At 42.6% G+C, this 20,508-nt stretch overlaps 1 protein-coding gene and 1 pseudogene across 1 annotated transcript; one reads left to right on the top strand and one right to left on the bottom strand.

Annotated features, from left to right (window-relative positions):
• Positions 1-130: 130 nt before the first annotated feature.
• LOC126592532 (short integuments 2, mitochondrial-like) lies at positions 131-18,716 on the bottom strand (annotated as a pseudogene).
• On the top strand, positions 9,582-13,658 carry LOC126592529 (uncharacterized). Its single transcript, XM_050258234.1, has 2 exons — positions 9,582-11,010; positions 11,925-13,658. The coding sequence occupies exon 2, from the start codon at positions 12,891-12,893 to the stop codon at positions 13,563-13,565; it is 675 nt and encodes a 224-aa protein (XP_050114191.1). The 5' UTR covers positions 9,582-11,010; positions 11,925-12,890; the 3' UTR covers positions 13,566-13,658.
• Positions 18,717-20,508: the final 1,792 nt, after the last annotated feature.

The raw sequence follows: 20,508 nt of genomic DNA, 5'->3' as shown, positions 1-20,508 counted from the left end.
AAAAAAACTAAAAAAAAAATGATCATGAAACGTTCCCTTCATGGCGTTATAGGACTTAGGTTGGGGTTGGGTAGTCGTGGGTACTTTTCATACAAAATGGAGTGCCCATGTCTATTTCATTAGTCTCTCTCATTCATGAATTCAAATGTGTATGCTGACTTCTCAATTTTTCTTTCAACGCATCAGTTTGTGAATACAAGCATCGGTGGTGGTGGTGGTGGTTGAATCAAGATCGGTGATGGTGATGATATTTATGACAACGGCTCACCAGCTGTCATGGGGACGTCGATTGCGATTGCGATTGAAAGAAGAGAAAAATAAATTGTTAAAGTTAAAGAAGACAAAAATGGACCACATGTACAAGTCTATCTATGTCAAGTTAAAGAAGAGAAAAATAAAATGTTTCATGAGGGCGGATTATCATCGGGGACATCATCGAGGATAAAAGTACACAACTTACCTAAACTAAATAAGGTAAGAAATTTCTTTGGTACCATCAAACGAGCTTCAGACCCCTTATTAGGTATCTTTAAGGCTGTCTGCAGTGCTTCAAACTGCTACTCTATAAGGCTATTTCCAACCGATGACTGGTCAGAAAGCTCGTTTTAGCCCTCTGGCCCTCCAAAATATTAATATTTTAATGAACAGTACATAACCATATTTGTCTCCGTCTCCAACCAAGGGCCAAATGGCCAAAGAGCTCGTTTTAACCCTATCACAGAAAATCGTCTCCAACCGAGAGCCAAACATAATTTATTATTTAAAAACTACAACTTAAATGTTGTTTTAAGTTTCATGTTATTAAATGTTTTTTTATGTTGTATAATTTTTATGTTGGTTAATGTTATTTAATGTTGTTTCATATTGTTTAATGTTGTTTCATGTTACTTAATTTAATTTGATGTTGTATAATCGCTTAGGAAGTTATAGGAAAAAAATAGAATTAAAAAAATATATATGAAACAAATTTTGTGAAATAGAAGTTATAGGAAAAAAAATAGAATTTAAAATAAAATGAAATTTTTTTTTTGTGAAATAGAAGTTATAGGAAAAAAATGGAATTTTAAAAAAAATATGAAACAAATTTGGTAAAATAAAAGTTATAGGAAGAAAATAGAATTTTAAAAAAATGAAAAATAGAAGTTATAGGAAAAATTTTGTAAATAAAAACTAATAATAAAACTGTTAAAAAAAATTCAATGCATTCCTCCATTTTTTCTGGCTAGCCCCGGGCTGGCTGGCAGCCAGCCCTCCAACCCTTTTTTATTCCGTAAGGCCCTCTCAGATTCTACAACCCTCTGGCCGAGCCCTCGGTTGGAGACGGTTTTCGAGCTATTTTCAGCTCTATGACCCTCTGGACCCTTTGGTTGGAGATGGCCTAAGCATCTCCAAGTCACCCTCATCTTCTGGGTTGCCATTGAATTCTAACAATGTCGAATACAGTGCAATTTGCACTTCCGTTACCATATCCTGAAAATCAACATGAACAATACTAGAATTTTAAGAGACATAAAAACATAACAATATATTAGCGAATCACACCGGCTATTCTTATCTAAGCTACACTGAAAAGTGTCAAAAATAAAGTGCAAAGTGATGAGTCACACTTCTTTAGGGGAGTTGAGTAACTCAAAAGAGTGTAGAAACTACTCTTTTTATCGTAGAATCCGGAAGGAAGAAGTGGTTGTAGCTTTGAAGAAGATGAAGCATAGAAAAGCAGTAGGCCCAGACGATATACCAATCGAAGTGTGGAAAGTTTTGGGAGAGACAGGTATAACATGGCTCACTGACCTTTTCAATAGGATTTTGAAAACGAAGAAGATGCCAAATGAGTGGCGAATGAGCACTTTGGTGCCTATCTACAAGAATAAGGGCGATGTACAAAATTGCATGAACTATAAGGGTATTAAGCTAATGAGTCATACAATGAAGCTTTGGGAGAGAGTCATTGAGCATAGATTGAGGCAAGAGACACGGGTTTCGGACAACCAATTCGGGTTCATGCCAGGGCGTTTAACCATGGAGGCAATCTATCTCTTACGAAGATTGATGGAAAGATATAGAGATGGGAAAAAGGATTTACACATGGTCTTTATAGATTTGGAAAAAGCGTATGATATGATCCCAAGAGACATTCTTTGGAGGATTTTAGAGAAGAAAGGAGTACGAGTAGCATATATCCAAGCTATACAGGATATGTATGAAGGAGCAAAGACTGCCGTAAGAACTCATGAAGGACAAACCGAAAGCTTTTCCATAACTGTAGGATTACATCAAGGCTCATCCTTAAGTCCTTACCTTTTTGCGTTGGTAATGGATGAGTTAACAGGACATATTCAAGATGATATTCCTTGGTGTATGCTTTTCGCAGACGATATAGTGTTGATAGATGAAACTCAGGAAGGGGTAAATGCAAAGCTTAACCTTTGGAGAGAAGTGTTGGAATCTAAAGGTCTTCGCCTAAGCCGATCAAAGACAGAATATATGGAGTGCAAGTTCAGTGCAAATGGAGGCCAAAACGAGTTAGGGGTGAGGATCGGAGATCAAGAAATACCAAAGAGCGACCGTTTTCGTTACCTAGGATCTATCTTGCAAAAGAACGGAGAATTAGATGGAGATCTCAACCATAGAATACAAGCTGGATGGATGAAGTGGAAGAGTGCATCCGACGTGTTGTGTGACCGCCGTATGCCACTGAAGCTCAAGGGAAAATTTTATAGGACGGCAATAAGGCCGGCGATGTTGTATGGCACAGAATGTTGGGCGGTAAAGCATCAACACGTACACAAAATGGGTGTAGCGGAGATGAGGATGCTTCGTTGGATGTGTGGGCACACGAGAAAGGATAAGATTAGGAATGAGGATATCCGGGTAAAGTAGGAGTAGCCGAAATTGAAGGAAAGATGAGAGAAAATCGGTTACGGTGGTTTGGACATGTGCAAAGAAGGCCTACTGACGCTCCGATTAGAAGATGCGACTATAGGACAGAGGTTCAGGGCCGAAGGGGTAGAAGAAGACCTAGGAAAACTTTGGAAGAGACCCTAAGAAAAGACTTAAAAGTACTTGGATCTAACGGAGGACATGACATAGGACAGAACACAATGGCGTTCTAAGATTCATATAGCCGATCCCACTCAGTGACTTGGATTTTCCAAGTCTCCAACTGAGAAGTTTTCCTCACTCAGGAAATTAAGGGAACACTACCTCAACCTACATGCTCCACTCACAAAGCTTCAACATACAAGCTTCAACAAAAGAAAATTCAAAGAACTTAGCGAAGAAGGTTTTGGTGTATTTAACACAATACGTTGAAATGAAGGAAAGCTTATTTATTGATATCCCCGATAAGTTACAAATATGTACATATACTTGAGTCAAAATAAACAAACAAGAGGGAGCCTTCACAAAGGTTGCTTAGGAGAAGTCTCAGCAGTCGGTAGAGCCCCAGAAAGAGAAGGCACCGGAGGGGGATCATTCGGAGCCTCAGTACTGGACAAAACCCTAGAAGGAGGAGGCATCAGAGGTTGATCATTTGGAGCTTCATTACGCGGTACAGCCCCAGAAGACGAAGGCAATAAATGCCTTTGGAACAAACCCACAAATCTCTGATGATCAAGTAAAACCTGACCATCAGATTCCTTCATCTGGTCAAGCTTCCTCTTCATGTTTGTAGCATAGTCATGTGCGAGCCGGTGCAACTGTTTATTCTCATGCTTGAGCCCTCTAATCTCCTGTTTGAGACTCATCACTTCAGCCGCCAATGATTCAACTTGGCAGGTTCGAGCAAATAGGCGTTGGGCCATATTAGACACAGAACCTGCACACTGAACACTGAGAGCCAGAGAATCCTTAACAGCCAACTCATCAGACCGTTTGGAAAGTAGTCTGTTATCTTTGGGAGTGAGAAGGTTCCTGGCCACTACCGCAGCGGTCATATCATTCTTCATCACGGAATCCTCAACGGTAAGAGGACCAGTAGGGGAGACGAAGGATGGGCGCCATATGTTGTCTGGAGAAGGCGGGGCTGCCTCTTCAACAAGGTTCAAGTCAAAACGACGGTCGGAGGGGCCAGACATTTTCAAAGGTGTTGAAGAGAGAAGAGGTCGGACAAATCAAGATCTTAGAAGTGCAAGAATGGAGCTTCTACTGGTGGATATTCAAGTGTGCTTTGGAACTTAATGTCAGCCCCTATAAAAATCTGCACTCGACGAAGCTTCAGAAATCAAAGAAGCGCCTGCTCAGAAATCGAAGAGGCGTTTGCTTTCTCAAAAGCTGGGCTGCTCAGAGACCACGAGGGTCGATCTCAGAAATCGAAGAGGCATTTGCTTTCTCAAAAGCTGGGCTGCTCAAAGACCACGAAGGCCGATCTCAGAAATCGAAGAGGCTTGCTTTCTCAAAAGCTAGGCTGCTAAGAGACCACGAGGGCCGATCTCAGAAATCGAAGAGGCACCTACTTTTCCAGCCTTGTCAGCATCTGTCACACGCACACTCAGCTTTGCGGAAATTATGGGCATTCTGTCGAAGATTTCTGGCGAAGTAGAAAGCACATGAATCGTACTGTTCAATCACCCACTTCCCATACGCAACAGTAACTCATGGGTACTACAGATAACTTTGCCAAAGTTCTCTGACAAAGTTGAGACACGTGAAGCTTGCAGCTCCCGCTACATCGCTCTGACCAAGAAGGGTAAAAGAGTTGCAAAGAAACAACACTAACAAAGTTTAGACACATAAATTTTGAAGGTCTAGCTACCATATTATTACCCACAAGGGTAAAGGAACAGTACCACTGCTGGATAATTGGAAAGTCCCGGTGTGTCAACCTCTGTGCTTCGTGGCAAGGTAGACTAGCAAACATGCCAACCTTTACTCACATTCGAGAAAACACTCCCAACAGGATTGCTTGCTCAAAAATCGAAGAGACACCACTCTCCGAATCTCGAGAGCCAGACCCCCAGCAGGATTGCTTTCTCAAAAATCGAAGAGGCATCATTCTCCGAATCTCGAGAGCCAGATCCCTGACAGGATTGCTTGTTCGAAAACCGAAGAGGCACCACTTTCCCAACTTCAAGGGCTGGATCTCATTGGATAAAGTTTGTCTGTAATCTTCACACGCAACATCAGCTTTATAGATACCACAGACCACTTTTTCAAAGTGCTCTGACAGAGTTAAAACATGTGAAGTTGGCAGCTCTCACTACCGTGCTATGACCAACCAGGGTAAAGGAATAGCATTATTACTTGATGTTAGGGAGACTCCTATATATGTCGACCTCCATCCCTAACGGACAGGCAGACCTGCAAAAATGCTTAACCATTTCTCTTATCTGAGAGGGCACTCCCAACGAAGCCTTTCGAAATATTCAGCTTTCTTTCCCCCCGATAATACCTCTGTAAACAAGCTATACTAGAGCAAGAATATCTCATATCATCAGGGTTAAAAGCAAGAGTATCCCATATCATGCTTTTTCCCTGTCTTTTCCTTTGGCCTTGTTCTTACCTGCAAGACAAGGAGAAAGAGAGCAATCAGTCAGCACTTGGAATCAAGCTTCCAGCCAGGAACTGACTGCCTGGAACCCCTTACCTGATTACTTACCTGGCATTACTCTCGAGTACTCATCTTCAACATCTTATGCTTCCAGGGAAGATACCGCATCTGCCTGAGGAACAGATAGGGCAAGTGAGAAGGATACAAGGAAGCATGTGGAGACAAGCGTAACAACACACGTGCCGATACATCCACTACTCTGTCAAAAGCAAAAGTATCCCATATCAGCAGGGTCGAACGTACTCTAGATTTGATGGACTTGTTTTGACCCTCAAATTCTTCAGTCGGCCTTATACTCTGAAGGAAACCAGAAAACCCTCCAGCCCGGTTCAAGAATAAGCCTGTGGAAAGTTACTTCTTCAAAAGCAAAAGTATCCCATATCATCTCTTCTCATTTTTCTTCTCTTTATCCTTCATGCTGCCTGCAAGATAGGGAGAATGTGAACAATCAGCCGGAGCTCTGATTGCTTACCTTGTCTGTCACCTCTTTCAGCAGATCCCCTAGCCCGGCGACTTGGGGGACTCCTACTACATGGTTTGTATCGCGCTTGACCAAGCCTGAAACTACAAGTAAGCTTCAAGTGAAATTGATACATTACCTTGTGCATCTCCACCAGTTACAGATACCACCCCTGGATGGAGGAAGAGTACTTCCAGAAAAGATGCCACATCTACCTATGAGACAGATAAGGCAAGTCAAGACGATACCACACTCCGGTACTTAGAAGTTTCGTGGTTACGAGATCATTCTCCCACAATATTTCCTAATGTCATTTGTACTAAATCATTCACTTGTACTCACTAAAGGAGAGCTTGAACCTATGTACTTGTTTAAACCCTTCACAATTAATGAGAACTCCTCTATTCCGTGGACGTAGCCAATCTGGGTGAACCACGTACATCTTGTGTTTGCTTTCCTATCTCTATCCATTTATATACTTATCCACACTAATGACCGGAGCAATCTAGCGAAGATCACAAAAAGTGACCATTTTCGCTACCTATGATCTATCTTGCAAGAGAACGGAGAATTAGATGGAGATCTCAACCATAGAATACAAGCTGGATGGATGAAGTGGAAGAGTGCATCCGGCGTGTTGTGTGACCGTCGTAGGCCACTGAAGCTCAAGGGAAAATTTTATAGGACGGCAATAAGGCCAGCGATGTTGTATGGCACAGAATGTTGGGCGGTGAAGCATCAACACGTACACAAAATGGGTGTAGCGGAGATGAGGATGCTTCGTGGGATGTATGGGAACACGATAAAGGATAAGATTAGGAATGAGGATATCCGAGGTAAAGTAGGAGTAGCCAAAATTGAAGGAAATATGAGAGAAAATCGGTTCCGGTGGTTTGGACATGTGCAAAGAAGGCCTACTGACGCTCCGGTTCGAAAATGTGACTACGGGACAGAGGTTCAGGGCCGAAGGGGTAGAGGAAGACCCAGGAAAACTTTGGAAGAGACCCTAAGAAAAGACTTGAGTACTTGGATCTAACGGAGGACATGACACAAAACCGAGCGCAATAGCGTTCTAGGATTCATATAGCCGACCCCACTTTGTGGGAAAAGGCTTTGTTGTTGTTGTTGTTGTTGTTGTTGTACCGTAAGAGTATCAGCAGGTTAGCGATTAAAGAAACTAAAAGATAGCTTAACACTCATATACACTCCTGTCAGTAGTTACAAATTTGAGTTTTAAGCGGGAAAAAAGAATGCTAATTATAATAAAGAAAAACAGAAATACTGCACCTTGTTAATTACGTACAAAACGAATGACAGTCAGACATCTTTAATATGAAAAATTTAGTCTATCACTTCCGGCTTGAATGGTCATCAATGAGTTACTCATCTAAGTAACAAGTTAAGGAACACAGTATAGACAAACCTATGGAGAATGTGGATTCACCACCAAGCTTCTTGAATGGACACCTTTCTTGCCCCTTACTTACAATGACATCATATCAACCATAGTTATATCGTGTACTATGTCATCCTTATTAAGTCAGTCATCTCTTTTCCACATTCATGATTACCCAATCTATTATAAGAAATACCATGCAGATAAAAGGGAAACAAAAAATCCACCACCCAAATATCACCATTGCGTTAAGCATGTTGGAAGTAAACTTGCCCTTGATTCTCTAATAAATGTCTACCTTCTACTAAGCAATCTGAACATAAGCTGCAAATCCCAAATGGCATGACATCAACCACCATGTAGCTTCGACTTGTAATACCAGCATCCGAAATTGACCGTACCTTTACAAATGACATAACCAGAAACCAAAAGAAAAAAAAAATCTCTATTGTGCTAACATTGATGACGACTCCAACAAGTAAAGATGGTATGATACATGGATGTGAGAATCCTTTACCTCAGCACTTTAATCTAGGTAAAACTACCAAATAGAGTATTGTCGTGCTCCTACACTGCCTACTTTTAAACAAGTTACAACAATAACATTCATGATGTGATGTGAGACGCCTTTGCTTTAGTACTTAATCTACAATGTGGTTTCTCCAAGTCAGAAAACTAGTACCAGGTTTATGAAATATAAATAAAAAATATAAAAAAATCTCTGTATGTTTCCAGAAAGTATGTTCTTCTGTTGTTGTTCAAACAAAGTGACTAAGCATAGGAAGTTTGACATTATCACCATTAAAATTTGCTCTATGGAAAGACAGACAAAACTACAGTAATATCCGTTACCTCAATGTACAGCACATCAGACTTATTTGGCACCTTCCTTCTATTAGGTAGAAGGTTCTTAGGACTGTAATCAATTTTGTCTTCGGCTTCATATTGAATCCCTTCCATTCTCATATTTTTAGAGTTCTTCCAGTGAAAAGGTGTCCCTCTTGAATTTAGAACTGCAAGTAAATATTGAGCAATTCGCAATTCGATCCTCCCTTACCACGGAGTCCTTAATAGATCCTGCATGTACACTTGAATTATAAGGTTCACTGAGATGGATAGAAGTAGCAAACTACTCCCCGCCCTGGGTTCCTAAAAAAATTATCAACAAATTTATTCAACCCAATTCAAGATTAACATGACATCATCATTCTTCTTTCAACAGAACACATGGAAGTTGGAACCCATCAAAATCTTATATTTACCTAATCAGAATTTCATTCAATATGGATCTTCAACTACATAAATAGGCGTAGAATATTCAAACATTTGATCCTCTCTCCATCTGCCAACAACAACAACAACAACAACAAAGCCTTTTCCCACTAAGTGGGGTCGGCTATATGAATCCTAGAACGCCATTGCGCTCGGTTTTGTGTCATGTCCTCCGTTAGATCCAAGTACTCTAAGTCTTTTCTTAGAGTCTCTTCCAAAGTTTTCCTAGGTCTTCCTCTACCCCTTTGGCCTTGAACCTCTGTCCCGTAGTCACATCTTCGAACCGGAGCGTCAGTCGGCCTTCTTTGCACATGTCCAAATCATCGGAGCCGATTTTCTCTCATCTTTCCTACAATTTCGGCTACTCCTACTTTACCTCGGATATCCTCATTCCCCCTTTCTCGTGTGCCCACACATCCCACGAAGCATCCTCATCTCCGCTACACCCATTTTGTGTACGTGTTGATGCTTCACCGCCCAACATTCTGTGCCATACAACATCGCTGGCCTTATTGCCGTCCTATAAAATTTTCCCTTGAGCTTCAGTGGCCTACGATGGTCACACAACACGCCGGATGCACTCTTACACTTCATCCATCCAGCTCGTATTCTATGGTTGAGATCTCCATCTAATTCTCCGTTCTCTTGCAAGATAGATCCTAGGTAGCGAAAACGGTCGCTTTTTGTGATCTTCGCTAGATTGCTCCGGTCATTAGTGTGGATAAGTATATAAATGGATAGAGATAGGAAAGCAAACACAAGATGTACGTGGTTCACCCAGATTGGCTACGTCCACGGAATAGAAGAGTTCTCATTAATTGTGAAGGGTTTACACAAGTACATAGGTTCAAGCTCTCCTTTAGTGAGTACAAGTGAATGATTTAGTACAAATGACATTAGGAAATATTGTGGGAGAATGATCTCGTAATCACGAAACTTCTAAGTATCGGAGTGTGGTGTCGTCTTGACTTGCCTTATCTGTCTCATAGGTAGATGTGGCATCTTCTCTGGAAGTACTCTTCCTCCATCCAGGGGTGGTATCTTTAACTGGTGGAGATGCACAAGGTAATGTATCAATTTCACTTGAAGCTTACTTGTAGTCTCAGGCTTGGTCAAGCGCGATACAAACCATGTAGTAGGAGTCCCCCAATTCGCCGAGCTAGGGGGTCTGCTGAAAGAGGTGACAGACAAGGTAAGCAATCAGAGCTCCGACTGATTGTTCACCTTCTCCCCATCTTGCAGCAGCATGAAGGATAAAGAGAAGAAAAATGAGAAGAGATGATATGAGATACTTTTGCTTTTGAAGAAGTAACTTTCCACAGGCTTATTCTTGAACTGAGCTGGAGGGTTTTCTGGTTTCCTCCAGAGTATAAGGCCGACTGAAGAATTTGAGGGTCAAAACAAGTCCATCAAATCTAGAGTACGTTCCACCCTGCTGATATGGGATACTTTTGCTTTTGACAGAGTAATGGGTGTATCGGCACGTGTGCTGTTACGCTTGTCTCCACATGCTTCCTTGTATCCTTCGCACTTGCCCTATCTGTTCCTCAAGCAGATGCGGAATCTTCCCTGGAAACATAAGATGTTGAAGATGAGTACTCGAGAGCAATGCCAGGTAAGTAATCAGGTAAGGGGTTCCAGGCAGTCAGTTCCTGGCTGGAAGCTTGATCCAAGTGCTGACTGATTGCTCTCTTTCTCCTTGTCTTGCAGGTAAAAACAAGGCCAAAGGAAAAGACAGGGAAAAAGCATGATATGGGATACTCTTGCTTTTAACCCTGATGATATGAGATATTCTTGCTCTAGTATAGCTTGTTTGCAGAGGTATTATCGGGGGGAAAGAAAGCTGAATATTTCGAAAGGCTTCGTTGGGAGTGCCCTCTCAGATATGATGAAGGGTTGAGCATTTTTGCAGGTCTGCCTGTCCGTTGGGGATGGAGGTCGACATATATAGGAGTCTCCCTAACAACAAGTAGTAATGCTATTCCTTTACCCTGCTTGGTCATAGCACGGTAGTGGGAGCTGCCAGTTTCACATGTTTTAACTCTGTCAGAGCACTTTGAAAAAGTGGTCTGTGGTATCTGGCTCTCGAGATTCGGAGAACGATGCCTTTTCGATTTTTGAGAAAGCAATCATGCTGGGGGTCTGGCTCTCGAGATTCGTAGAGCAGTGTCTCTTCGATTTTTGAGGAAGTAATCATGTTGGGAGTCTGGCTCTCGAGATTCGGAGGGCGGTGCCTCTTCGATTTTGGAGCAAGCAATCCTGTCGGGAGTGTTGTCTCGAATGTGAGTAAAGGTTGGGCATGTTTGCTAGTCTACCTTGCCACGAAGCACAAAGGTTGACACACAGAGACTTTCCAATTATCCAGCAATGGTACTGTTCCTTTACCCTCTCTTCGCTTTTGAGAAAGTAGTCATGTTGGGAGTCTGGCTCTCGAGATTCGGAGGACGGTGCCTCTTCGATTTTGGAGCAAGCAATCTTGTTGGGAGTGTTTTCTCGAAAGTGAGTAAAGGTTGGGCATGTTTGCTAGTCTACCTTGCCACGAAGCACAGAGGTTGACACACAGGGACTTTCCAATTATCCAGCAGTGGTACTGTTCCTTTACCCTTGTGGGTAATAATATGGTAGCTAGACCTTCAAAATTTATGTGTCTAAACTTTGTTAGTGCTGTTTCTTTGCTATTCTTTTACCTTTCTTGGTCAGAGCGATGTAGTGGGAGCTGCAAGCTTCACGTGCTCAACTTTGGCAGAGAACTTTGGCAAAGTTATCTGTGGTACCCATGAGCTATTGTTGCGTGTGGGAAGTGGGTGATTGAACAGTAAGATTCATGTGCTTTCTACTTCACCAGAAGTCTTCGACAGAATGCCCATAATTTCTGCAAAGCTGAGTGTGCGTGTGACAGGTGCTGACAAGGCTAGAAAAGTAGGTGCCTCTTCGATTTCTGAGATCGGCCCTCGTGGTCTCTGAGCAGCCCAGCTTTTGAGAAAGCGAGCGCCTCTTCGATTGATTCGGAGAACGATGCCTCATCGATTTTTGAGAAAGCAATCATGCTGGGGGTCTGGCTCTCGAAGATTCGGGGAGCAGTGTCTCTTCGATTTTTGAGAAAGTAATCACGTTGGGAGTCTGGCTCTCGAGATTCGGAGGGCGGTGCCTCTTCGATTTTGGAGCAAGCAATCTTGTTGGGAGTGTTTTCTCGAATGTGAGTAAAGGTTGGGCATGTTTGCTAGTCTACCTTGCCACGAAGCACAGAGGTTGACACACAGGGACTTTCCAATTATCCAGCAATGGTACTGTTCCTTTACCCTCTCTTCGATTTTTAAGAAAGTAGTCATGTTGGGAGTCTGGCTCTCGAGATTCGGAGGACGGTGCCTCTTCGATTTTGGAGCAAGCAATCTTATTGGGAGTGTTTTCTCGAATGTGAGTAAAGGTTGGGCATGTTTGCTAGTCTACCTTGCCACGAAGCACAGAGGTTGACACACAGGGACTTTCCAATTATCCAGCAATAGTACTGTTCCTTTACCCTTGTGGGTAATAATATGGTAGCTAGACCTTCAAAATTTATGGGTCTAAACTTTGTTAGTGCTGTTTCTTTGCTATTCTTTTACCCTTCTTGGTCAGAGCGATGTAGTGGGAGCTGCAAGCTTCACGTGCTCAACTTTGGCAGAGAACTTTGGCAAAGTTATCTGTGGTACCCATGAGCTATTGTTGCGTGTGGGAAGTGGGTGATTGAACAGTAAGATTCATGTGTTTTCTACTTCCCCAGAAGTCTTCGACAGAATGCCCATAATTTCTGCAAAGCTGAGTGTGCGTGTGACGGGTGCTGACAAGGCTGGAAAAGTAGGTGCCTCTTCGATTTCTGAGATCGGCCCTCGTGGTCTCTGGGGAGCCCAGCTTTTGAGAAAGCGAGCGCCTCTTCGATTTCTGAGATCGGCCTTCGTGGTCTTTGAGAAGCTCAACTTTTGAGAAAGCAAACGCCTCTTCGATTTCTGAGATCAACCCTCGTGATCTCTAAGCAGCCCAGCTTTTGAGAAAGCAAACGCCTCTTCGATTTCTGAGCAGGCGCCTCTTCGATTTCCGAAGCTCCGTCGAGTGCAGATTTTTATAGAGGCTGACATTAAGTTCCAAAGCACACTTGAATCTCCACCAGTAGAAGCTTCATTCTTGCACTTCTAAGATCTTGATTTGTCCGACCTCTTCTCTCTTCAACACCTTTGAAAATGTCTGGCCCCTCCGACCGTCGTTTTGACTTGAACCTTGTTGAAGAGGCAGCCCCGCCTTCTCCAGACAACATATGGCGCCCATCCTTCGTCTCCCCTACTGGTCCTCTTACCGTTGGGGATTCCGTGATGAAGAATGATATGACCGCTGCGGTGGTGGCCAGGAACCTTCTCACTCCCAAAGATAACAGACTACTTTCCAAACGGTCTGATGAGTTAGCTGTTAAGGATTCGTTGGCTCTCAGTGTTCAGTGTGCAGGTTCTGTGTCTAATATGGCCCAACGCCTATTTGCTCGAACCCGCCAAGTTGAATCCTTGGCGGCTGAAGTGATGAGTCTCAAACAGGAGATTAGAGGGCTCAAGCATGAGAATAAACAGTTGCACCGGCTCGCACATGACTATGCTACAAACATGAAGAGGAAGCTTGACCAGATGAAGGAAACTGATGGTCAGGTTTTACTTGATCATCAGAGATTTGTGGGTTTGTTCCAAAGGCATTTATTGCCTTCGTCTTCTGGGGCTGTACCGCGTAATGAGGCTCCGAATGATCAACCTCTGATGCCTCCTCCTTCTAGGGTTCTGTCCAGTACTGAGGCTCCAAATGATCCCCCTCCGGTGCCTTCTCTTTCTGGGGCTCTACCGACTGCTGAGACTTCTCCTAAGCAACCTTTGTGAAGGCTCCGTCTTGTGTGTTTATTTTGACTCATGTATATGTACATATTTGTAGCTGATCGGGGATATCAATAAATAAGCTTTCCTTCATTTCAACGTATTGTGTTAAATACACCAAAGCCTTCTTCGCTAAGTTCTTTGAATTTTCTTTTGTTGAAGCTTGTATGTTGAAGCTTTCTGAGTGGAGCATGTAGGTTGGGGTAGTGTTCCCTTAATTTCCCGAGTGAGGAAAACTTCTCGATTGGAGACTTGGAAAATCCAAGTCACTGAGTGGGATCGGCTATATGAATCTTAGAACGCCATTGTGCTCGATCCTGTGTCATGTCCTCCGTTAGATCCAAGTACTCTAAGTCTTTTCTTAGAGTCTCTTCCAAAGTTTTCCTAGGTCTTCCTCTACCCCTTCGGCCCTGAACCTCTGTCCCATAGTCGCATCTTCTAATCGGAGCGTCAGTAGGCCTTCTTTGCACATGTCCAAACCACCGTAACCGATTTTCTCTCATCTTTCCTTCAATTTCGGCTACTCCTACTTTACCCCGGATATCCTCATTCCTAATCTTATCCTTTCTCGTGTGCCCACACATCCAACGAAGCATCCTCATCTCCGCTACACCCATTTTGTGTACGTGTTGATGTTTCACCGCCCAACATTCTGTGCCATACAGCATCGCCGGCCTTATTGCCGTCCTATAAAATTTTCCCTTGAGCTTCAATGGCATACGGCGGTCACACAACACACCGGATGCACTCTTCCACTTCATCCATCCAGCTTGTATTCTATGGTTGAGATCTCCATCTAATTCTCCGTTCTTTTGCAAGATAGATCCTAGGTAACGAAAACGGTCGCTTTTTGGTATTTCTTGATCTCCGATCCTCACCCCTAACTCGTTTTGGCCTCCATTTGCACTGAACTTGCACTCCATATATTCTGTCTTTGATCGGCTTAGGCGAAGACCTTTAGATTCCAACACTTCTCTCCAAAGGTTAAGCTTTGCATTTACCCCTTCCTGAGTTTCATCTATCAACACTATATCGTCTGCGAAAAGCATACACCAAGGAATATCATCTTGAATATGTCCTGTTAACTCATCCATTACCAACGCAAAAAGGTAAGGACTTAAGGATGAGCCTTGATGTAATCCTACAGTTATGGGGAAGCTTTCGGTTTGTCCTTCATGAGTTCTTACGGCAGTCTTTGCTCCTTCATACATATCCTTTATAGCTTGGATATATGCTACTCGTACTCCTTTCTTCTCTAAAATCCTCCAAAGAATGTCTCTTGGGACCCTATCATACGCTTTTTCCAAATCTATAAAGACCATGTGTAAATCCTTTTTCCCATCTCTATATCTTTCCATCAATCTTCGTAAGAGATAGATTGCCTCCATGGTTGAGCGCCCTGGCATGAACCCGAATTGGTTGTCCGAAACCCGTGTCTCTTGCCTCAATCTATGCTCAATGACTCTCTCCCAGAGCTTCATTGTATGACTCATTAGCTTAATACCCCTATAGTTCATGCAATTTTGTACGTCGCCCTTGTTCTTGTAGATAGGCACCAAAGTGCTCGTTCGCCACTCATTTGGCATCTTCTTCGTTTTCAAAATCCTATTGAAAAGGTCAGTGAGCCATGTTATACCTGTCTCTCCCAAAAGTTTCCACACTTCGATTGGTATATTGTCTGGGCCTATTGCTTTTTTATGCTTCATCTTCTTCAAAGCTACAACCACTTCTTCCTTCCGGATTCGACGATAAAAAGAGTAGTTTCTACACTCTTCTGAGTTACTCAACTCCCCTAAAGAATCGCTCATTTCATGTCCTTCATTGAAAAGATTATGAAAATAACCTCTCCATCTGTCTTTAACCGCGTTCTCTGTAGCAAGAACCTTTCCATCCTCATCCTTGATGCACCTCACTTGGTTTAGATCCCTTGTCTTCTTTTCCCTTGCTCTAGATAGTTTATAGATATCCAACTCTCCTTCTTTGGTATCTAGTCGTTTATACATATCGTCGTAAGCCGCTAACTTAGCTTCTCTGACAGCTTTTTTCGCCTCTTGCTTCGCTTTTCTATACTTTTCACCATTTTCATCGGTCCTCTCCTTGTATAAGGCTTTACAACATTCCTTCTTAGCCTTCACCTTTGTTTGTACCTCCTCATTCCACCACCAAGATTCCTTTTGGTGTGGGGCAAAGCCCTTGGACTCTCCTAATACCTCTTTTGCTACTTTTCGGATACAACTAGCCATGGAATCCCACATTTGGCTAGCTTCCCCCTCTCTATCCCACACACATTGGGTGATTACCTTCTCTTTGAAAATGACTTGTTTTTCTTCTTTTAGATTCCACCATCTAGTCCTTGGGCACTTCCAAGTCTTGTTCTTTTGTCTTACTCTTTTGATATGTACATCCATCACCAACAAGCGATGTTGATTAGCCACGCTCTCTCCTGGTATAACTTTGCAATCCTTACAAGTTATACGATCCCCTTTCCTCATTAGAAGAAAATCTATTTGTGTTTTTGACGACCCACTCTTGTAGGTGATCACATGTTCTTCTCTCTTCTTAAAGAAGGTGTTGGCTAAGAAGAGATCATATGCCATTGCAAAATCCAAGATAGCTTCCCCATCCTCGTTTCTCTCCCCAAAACCATGGCCACCATGAAAACCTCCATAGTTGCCTGTCTCCCTGCCCACGTGTCCATTTAAATCTCCTCCTATAAATAACTTCTCCGTCTGAGCAATTCCTTGCACCAAGTCTCCAAGATCTTCCCAAAATTTCTCCTTCGAACTCGTATCCAACCCTACTTGAGGTGCGTACGCACTAATCACATTGATAAGTTCTTGTCCTATTACAATCTTGATTGCCATGATTCTATCTCCTACCCTCTTGACATCTACAACATCTTGTACCAAGGTCTTGTCCACGATGATGCCAACACCGTTTCTCGTTCTATTTGTGCCCGAATACCAAAGTTTAAACCCTGAGTTTTCTAGATCCTTTGCCTTACTACCAACCCACTTAGTTTCTTGTAGGCACATAATATTTATCCTTCTCCTCACCATAACTTCCACTATTTCCATAGATTTTCCCGTTAAGGTTCCTATATTCCACGTTCCTAAACGCATTTTGCTCTCTTGAACTCTACCCTTCTGTCCTAGCTTCTTCACCCTCCCCCGTCTAATAGGATCAAAGTACTTCTTTTGTGTGTCCCGGGTAAAATTGATAGGAGCATATGCTCCCAAACAACTTTGAGTGGAGTCGTTCGAAAAGAAGTTTCTATGGCCCCCTTGCTCATTTAACACTGCATCCGGGTGCCGATGGAGATGCAGCGACCCTTGCTCACTTATCACTGTGCTCAGGCCACACAGCGCGCCACTTACGGGTGACGCCCTAGCTAATTTTGAAGGTCTAGCTACCATATTATTACCCACAAGGGTAAAGGAACAGTACTATTGCTGGATAATTGGAAAGTCCCTGTGTGTCAACCTCCATCTGCCAACAGTCAAAAAACAACTAAGCTATCAAAGTACAAGTTCATTTTATATTTTCAATGAGTAGGGTACACCTAAGCCTATACATGAAGGACTCTGAACCGAAGATACAAGATGAAACTTCAAAAGAGAGAATGTTAAGGTGATTGCCAACAAAGTTGATAAAGGTCAAACCTGCAAGAGCTTGCTTTAACCCCGTCTCTATGTTTGGGATACTTGGAACCAACACACCTGGAGTATCGAGAACATATATGCTAGGCTGATGAGCAATCTGTATAGGAGCAATTAAACAAAGGGGAAACATATGAGAATTTTCCATTTTCAAATCAACAAGATAAAGGAAATATAGAAAGAAAGAATCAGAAGGAAAGCATTAGAAGACAAAAGAAACAAAAAATTAGAACAAGATAGATACTTTATTATTTTGCTTAACAAATGAAATGGATCGAACAGTGTATAGTCAGCAAGGAGACTTAATATAAGAAAGGAATGGGTATTATTCATTGTTAGTCTGTTTTGTTCTTGGTCAAGAGAGTTTTGCGTTTCTGAAACACTGAAAAAGAGAATTTACCCATTGGCTAGGTTGCATTTTAAATTCGGCGTAAAATGAAAAGGAAAAACTAAATCAAGAGCAAAAAGGACTTCACCTTGAATCCAGCAATGTCCTGAGTAACACCAGGCAATGGACCTACCGTAGCGTGCTTCATCTTCCCCTGAACTAGGAAAGAAACACAACCACTGTCATTCTTCAATGTGGATTGCCTGAACTCCATGATTATTAATAACTTAAAGACATTCCAAGGTTTCACCGCCAATATAGTATTCAAAACACCTACCTCTGACCGGGAAAGCGAGAGGATGCAATCCGATGAATATTATTGATTAGAGCTGATTTCCCAACATAAGGAACACCAACAACCATAACAAGCATAGTAGGTTCCCTCGAAATCGCTTCCTTCAGCTTATACTCCACCAGCTCAAGAAGCTTCAATAACCCAGTGCTCATTTCAGGATTTTGAACCCAAAAATCAATAAATTGCAAACCAAAAATTCTGGTGATGTTAACATTGAATATACCTTAGAAACCGAACTCCTGCTATGTGCATTGATGGGAAGGCAATCTTGCTTGGAGGATTCAAAAAATCGAGTACATTTCTACAACAATCAAACCAAGAAAAACACGAAATTCATCAACAAATTATAACAATAACAACCCAAAAACCACAATTTTACATTAACATTACTTGCATGATGTTGGGATTGGTGAGGTCCTTCTTGTTGAGGACAATGAGGGAGCGTTTGGCACGGAGCTGGGGCTGGAGGTCTTGGTTGGCAGAGGACAGTGGAATACGAGCGTCCCGGACCTCGATGACGAAGTCGGCGAACTTGAGGCGGTCGTGGATGGTGCGTGTGGCGGCAGCCATGTGGCCGGGGAACCAATTAATGGCTCCGACTCTAGTGTTGAAACCCATGTCTCCCAACCCCATTATCCCCTTCTTCACCAACCCTTTTGACCGTAACCCCATTTCTCAATCTCTCTCTGTGGTTTCCAAAAGCCCGGAATTGAGGAAGCTTATGCTGAAATGTTGACGGTCTCTGATTTTGCCGAGGGTTTAGTGGGAGTTTCAGGGAGGGGCTTAAGCCTAGGTTTATAAACCCAAAGGTTTTGTTTCTTCTTCATTCTATTGATGAAATATTTTGTAGGGAGATCAATTTCTTAAACTAAATTTGTAAATTAAATGATATGTTACTATTAATAATTCTATTATAAACATGCACATGATTTGATTTACAAAATTTGGTCACTCTAGCATTATTCTATGGATAATACACATAATTGAAACTACTCATTCTTGAAAGGAAAAGCCCATGTTGCCCAGGTGAAGTACAAGTTGGATGGAAATTTCAAACCGAAGTGAAATTTTCCATTTCGAGTCCGAGTCTTTTAGACCCTTAAAATTGCATTTTAAAGTTTCGAAATTGTTTTGGGCTTTTCGTTTTTCATCTGATTCACTTCCATTACACTCCATAAGGCTCCCCTACGTTCCCGGGGTAGTTTTGAGTTATTACACACTTTGTAATTCACCAAATTCCTGAGGTAAAAGCTAAGGGCACGTTTGTTTGACAGGATTAGCAAGGCTTGGACTGGACTAGACTATAATCATGTGTTTGGTGTGCAACCGGATTAGCTTTAATGGGCTTAGGTGGGACTCGCTCGGATTACACGTCTCCTTACGAGTTCTTAACGAAGAACCCCAATTTTGGGCGGACTCGTAAGCTCGGAGAGAAAACCGTGAGGATCCCCAACGTCCTGCTCGTCCTCATCTCTGCGAGGATCCCCAACGTCCCTCGTCCTGCTCGTCGCTCGTTGTCGACCTTGCCCTGCTTCCTCGTCGTCGTCCTCCTCACCCTCATCTCTGCGTCTTCTCGCCCTCATCTGGTCGGAGACAGTCTGGTAAGCTTCAAATCTTCGATTGATTTCATCGAATTGAGATTAGAATTTGGGGTTTTCATATTTTTAGTTCAAATTGAGATTAGAATTTGGGGTTTTCGTATTTCAACTTTTCTGGTAAACTTCAAAATCAATTTTTAGGTCAAATTGAGATTAGAATCTGTGTGTGTAATCTCTGTGTGTGTCTGTGTGTGTGTGCGTGTGTGTGTATACTATGTGTGTGTGTACTCTGGTTTGTCTGTGTGTGTGTGTATACTCTCTGTGTGCGTGTAATCTCTGTTTGTGTGTACTCTGTGTGTGTGTGTGTGTGTAATCTGTGTGTGTGTAAGTGTAATATGTGTGTGTATGTAATCTGTGTGTGTGTGTGTGTGTAATCTCTGTGTGTGTGTGTGTGTATGTATGCAGTGTGTGTGTGTGTGTATGTATGCAGTGTGTGTGTGTGTGTGTATGTATGTATGTATGCAGTGTGTGTGTGTGTGTATGTATGTATGTATGCAGGGTGTGTGTGAGTGTATGTCTGTGTGTGAGAGTGTGTATGTCCGTGTGAGTGCAGTGTGTGCAGCTGACCAGTGTGTGTGTGTGTGTATGTATGCCGTGTGTGTGTGTGTGTGTATGCAGTGTGTGTGTGTGTGTGTGTGTGTATGTATGCAGTGTGTGTGTGTGTATGTATGTAGTGTGTGTGTGTGTGTATGTATGCAGTGTGTGTGTATGTATGCAGTGCGTGTGTGTGTGTGTGTATGTATGCAGTGTGTGTGTGTGTGTATGTATGCAGTGTGTGTGTGTGTATGTATGCAGTGTGTGTGTGTGTGTGTATGTATGCAGTGTGTGTGTGTGTATGTATGTATGTATGTATGCAGTGTGTGTGTGTGTATGTATGTATGTATGCAGGGTGTGTGTGAGTGTATGTCCGTGTGTGAGAGTGTGTATGTCCGTGTGAGTATGTATGCAGTGTGTGTGTGTGTATGCAGTGTGTGTGTGTGTATGTATGCAGTGTGTGTGTGTGTGTGTG

Source organism: Malus sylvestris, chromosome 12 (assembly GCF_916048215.2).
Source record: "Malus sylvestris chromosome 12, drMalSylv7.2, whole genome shotgun sequence".
In the NCBI taxonomy this organism is placed as follows: Eukaryota; Viridiplantae; Streptophyta; class Magnoliopsida; order Rosales; family Rosaceae; genus Malus; species Malus sylvestris.
Note: the sequence above shows the minus strand (reverse complement) of the source record. Positions and strands in the feature narration are given on the sequence as shown.

Bases quoted from the DNA above. Each gene is read 5' to 3' on its own strand.
- LOC126592529 (XM_050258234.1), top strand. From the start codon at position 12,891: ATGTCTGGCCCCTCCGACCGTCGTTTTGACTTGAACCTTGTTGAAGAG.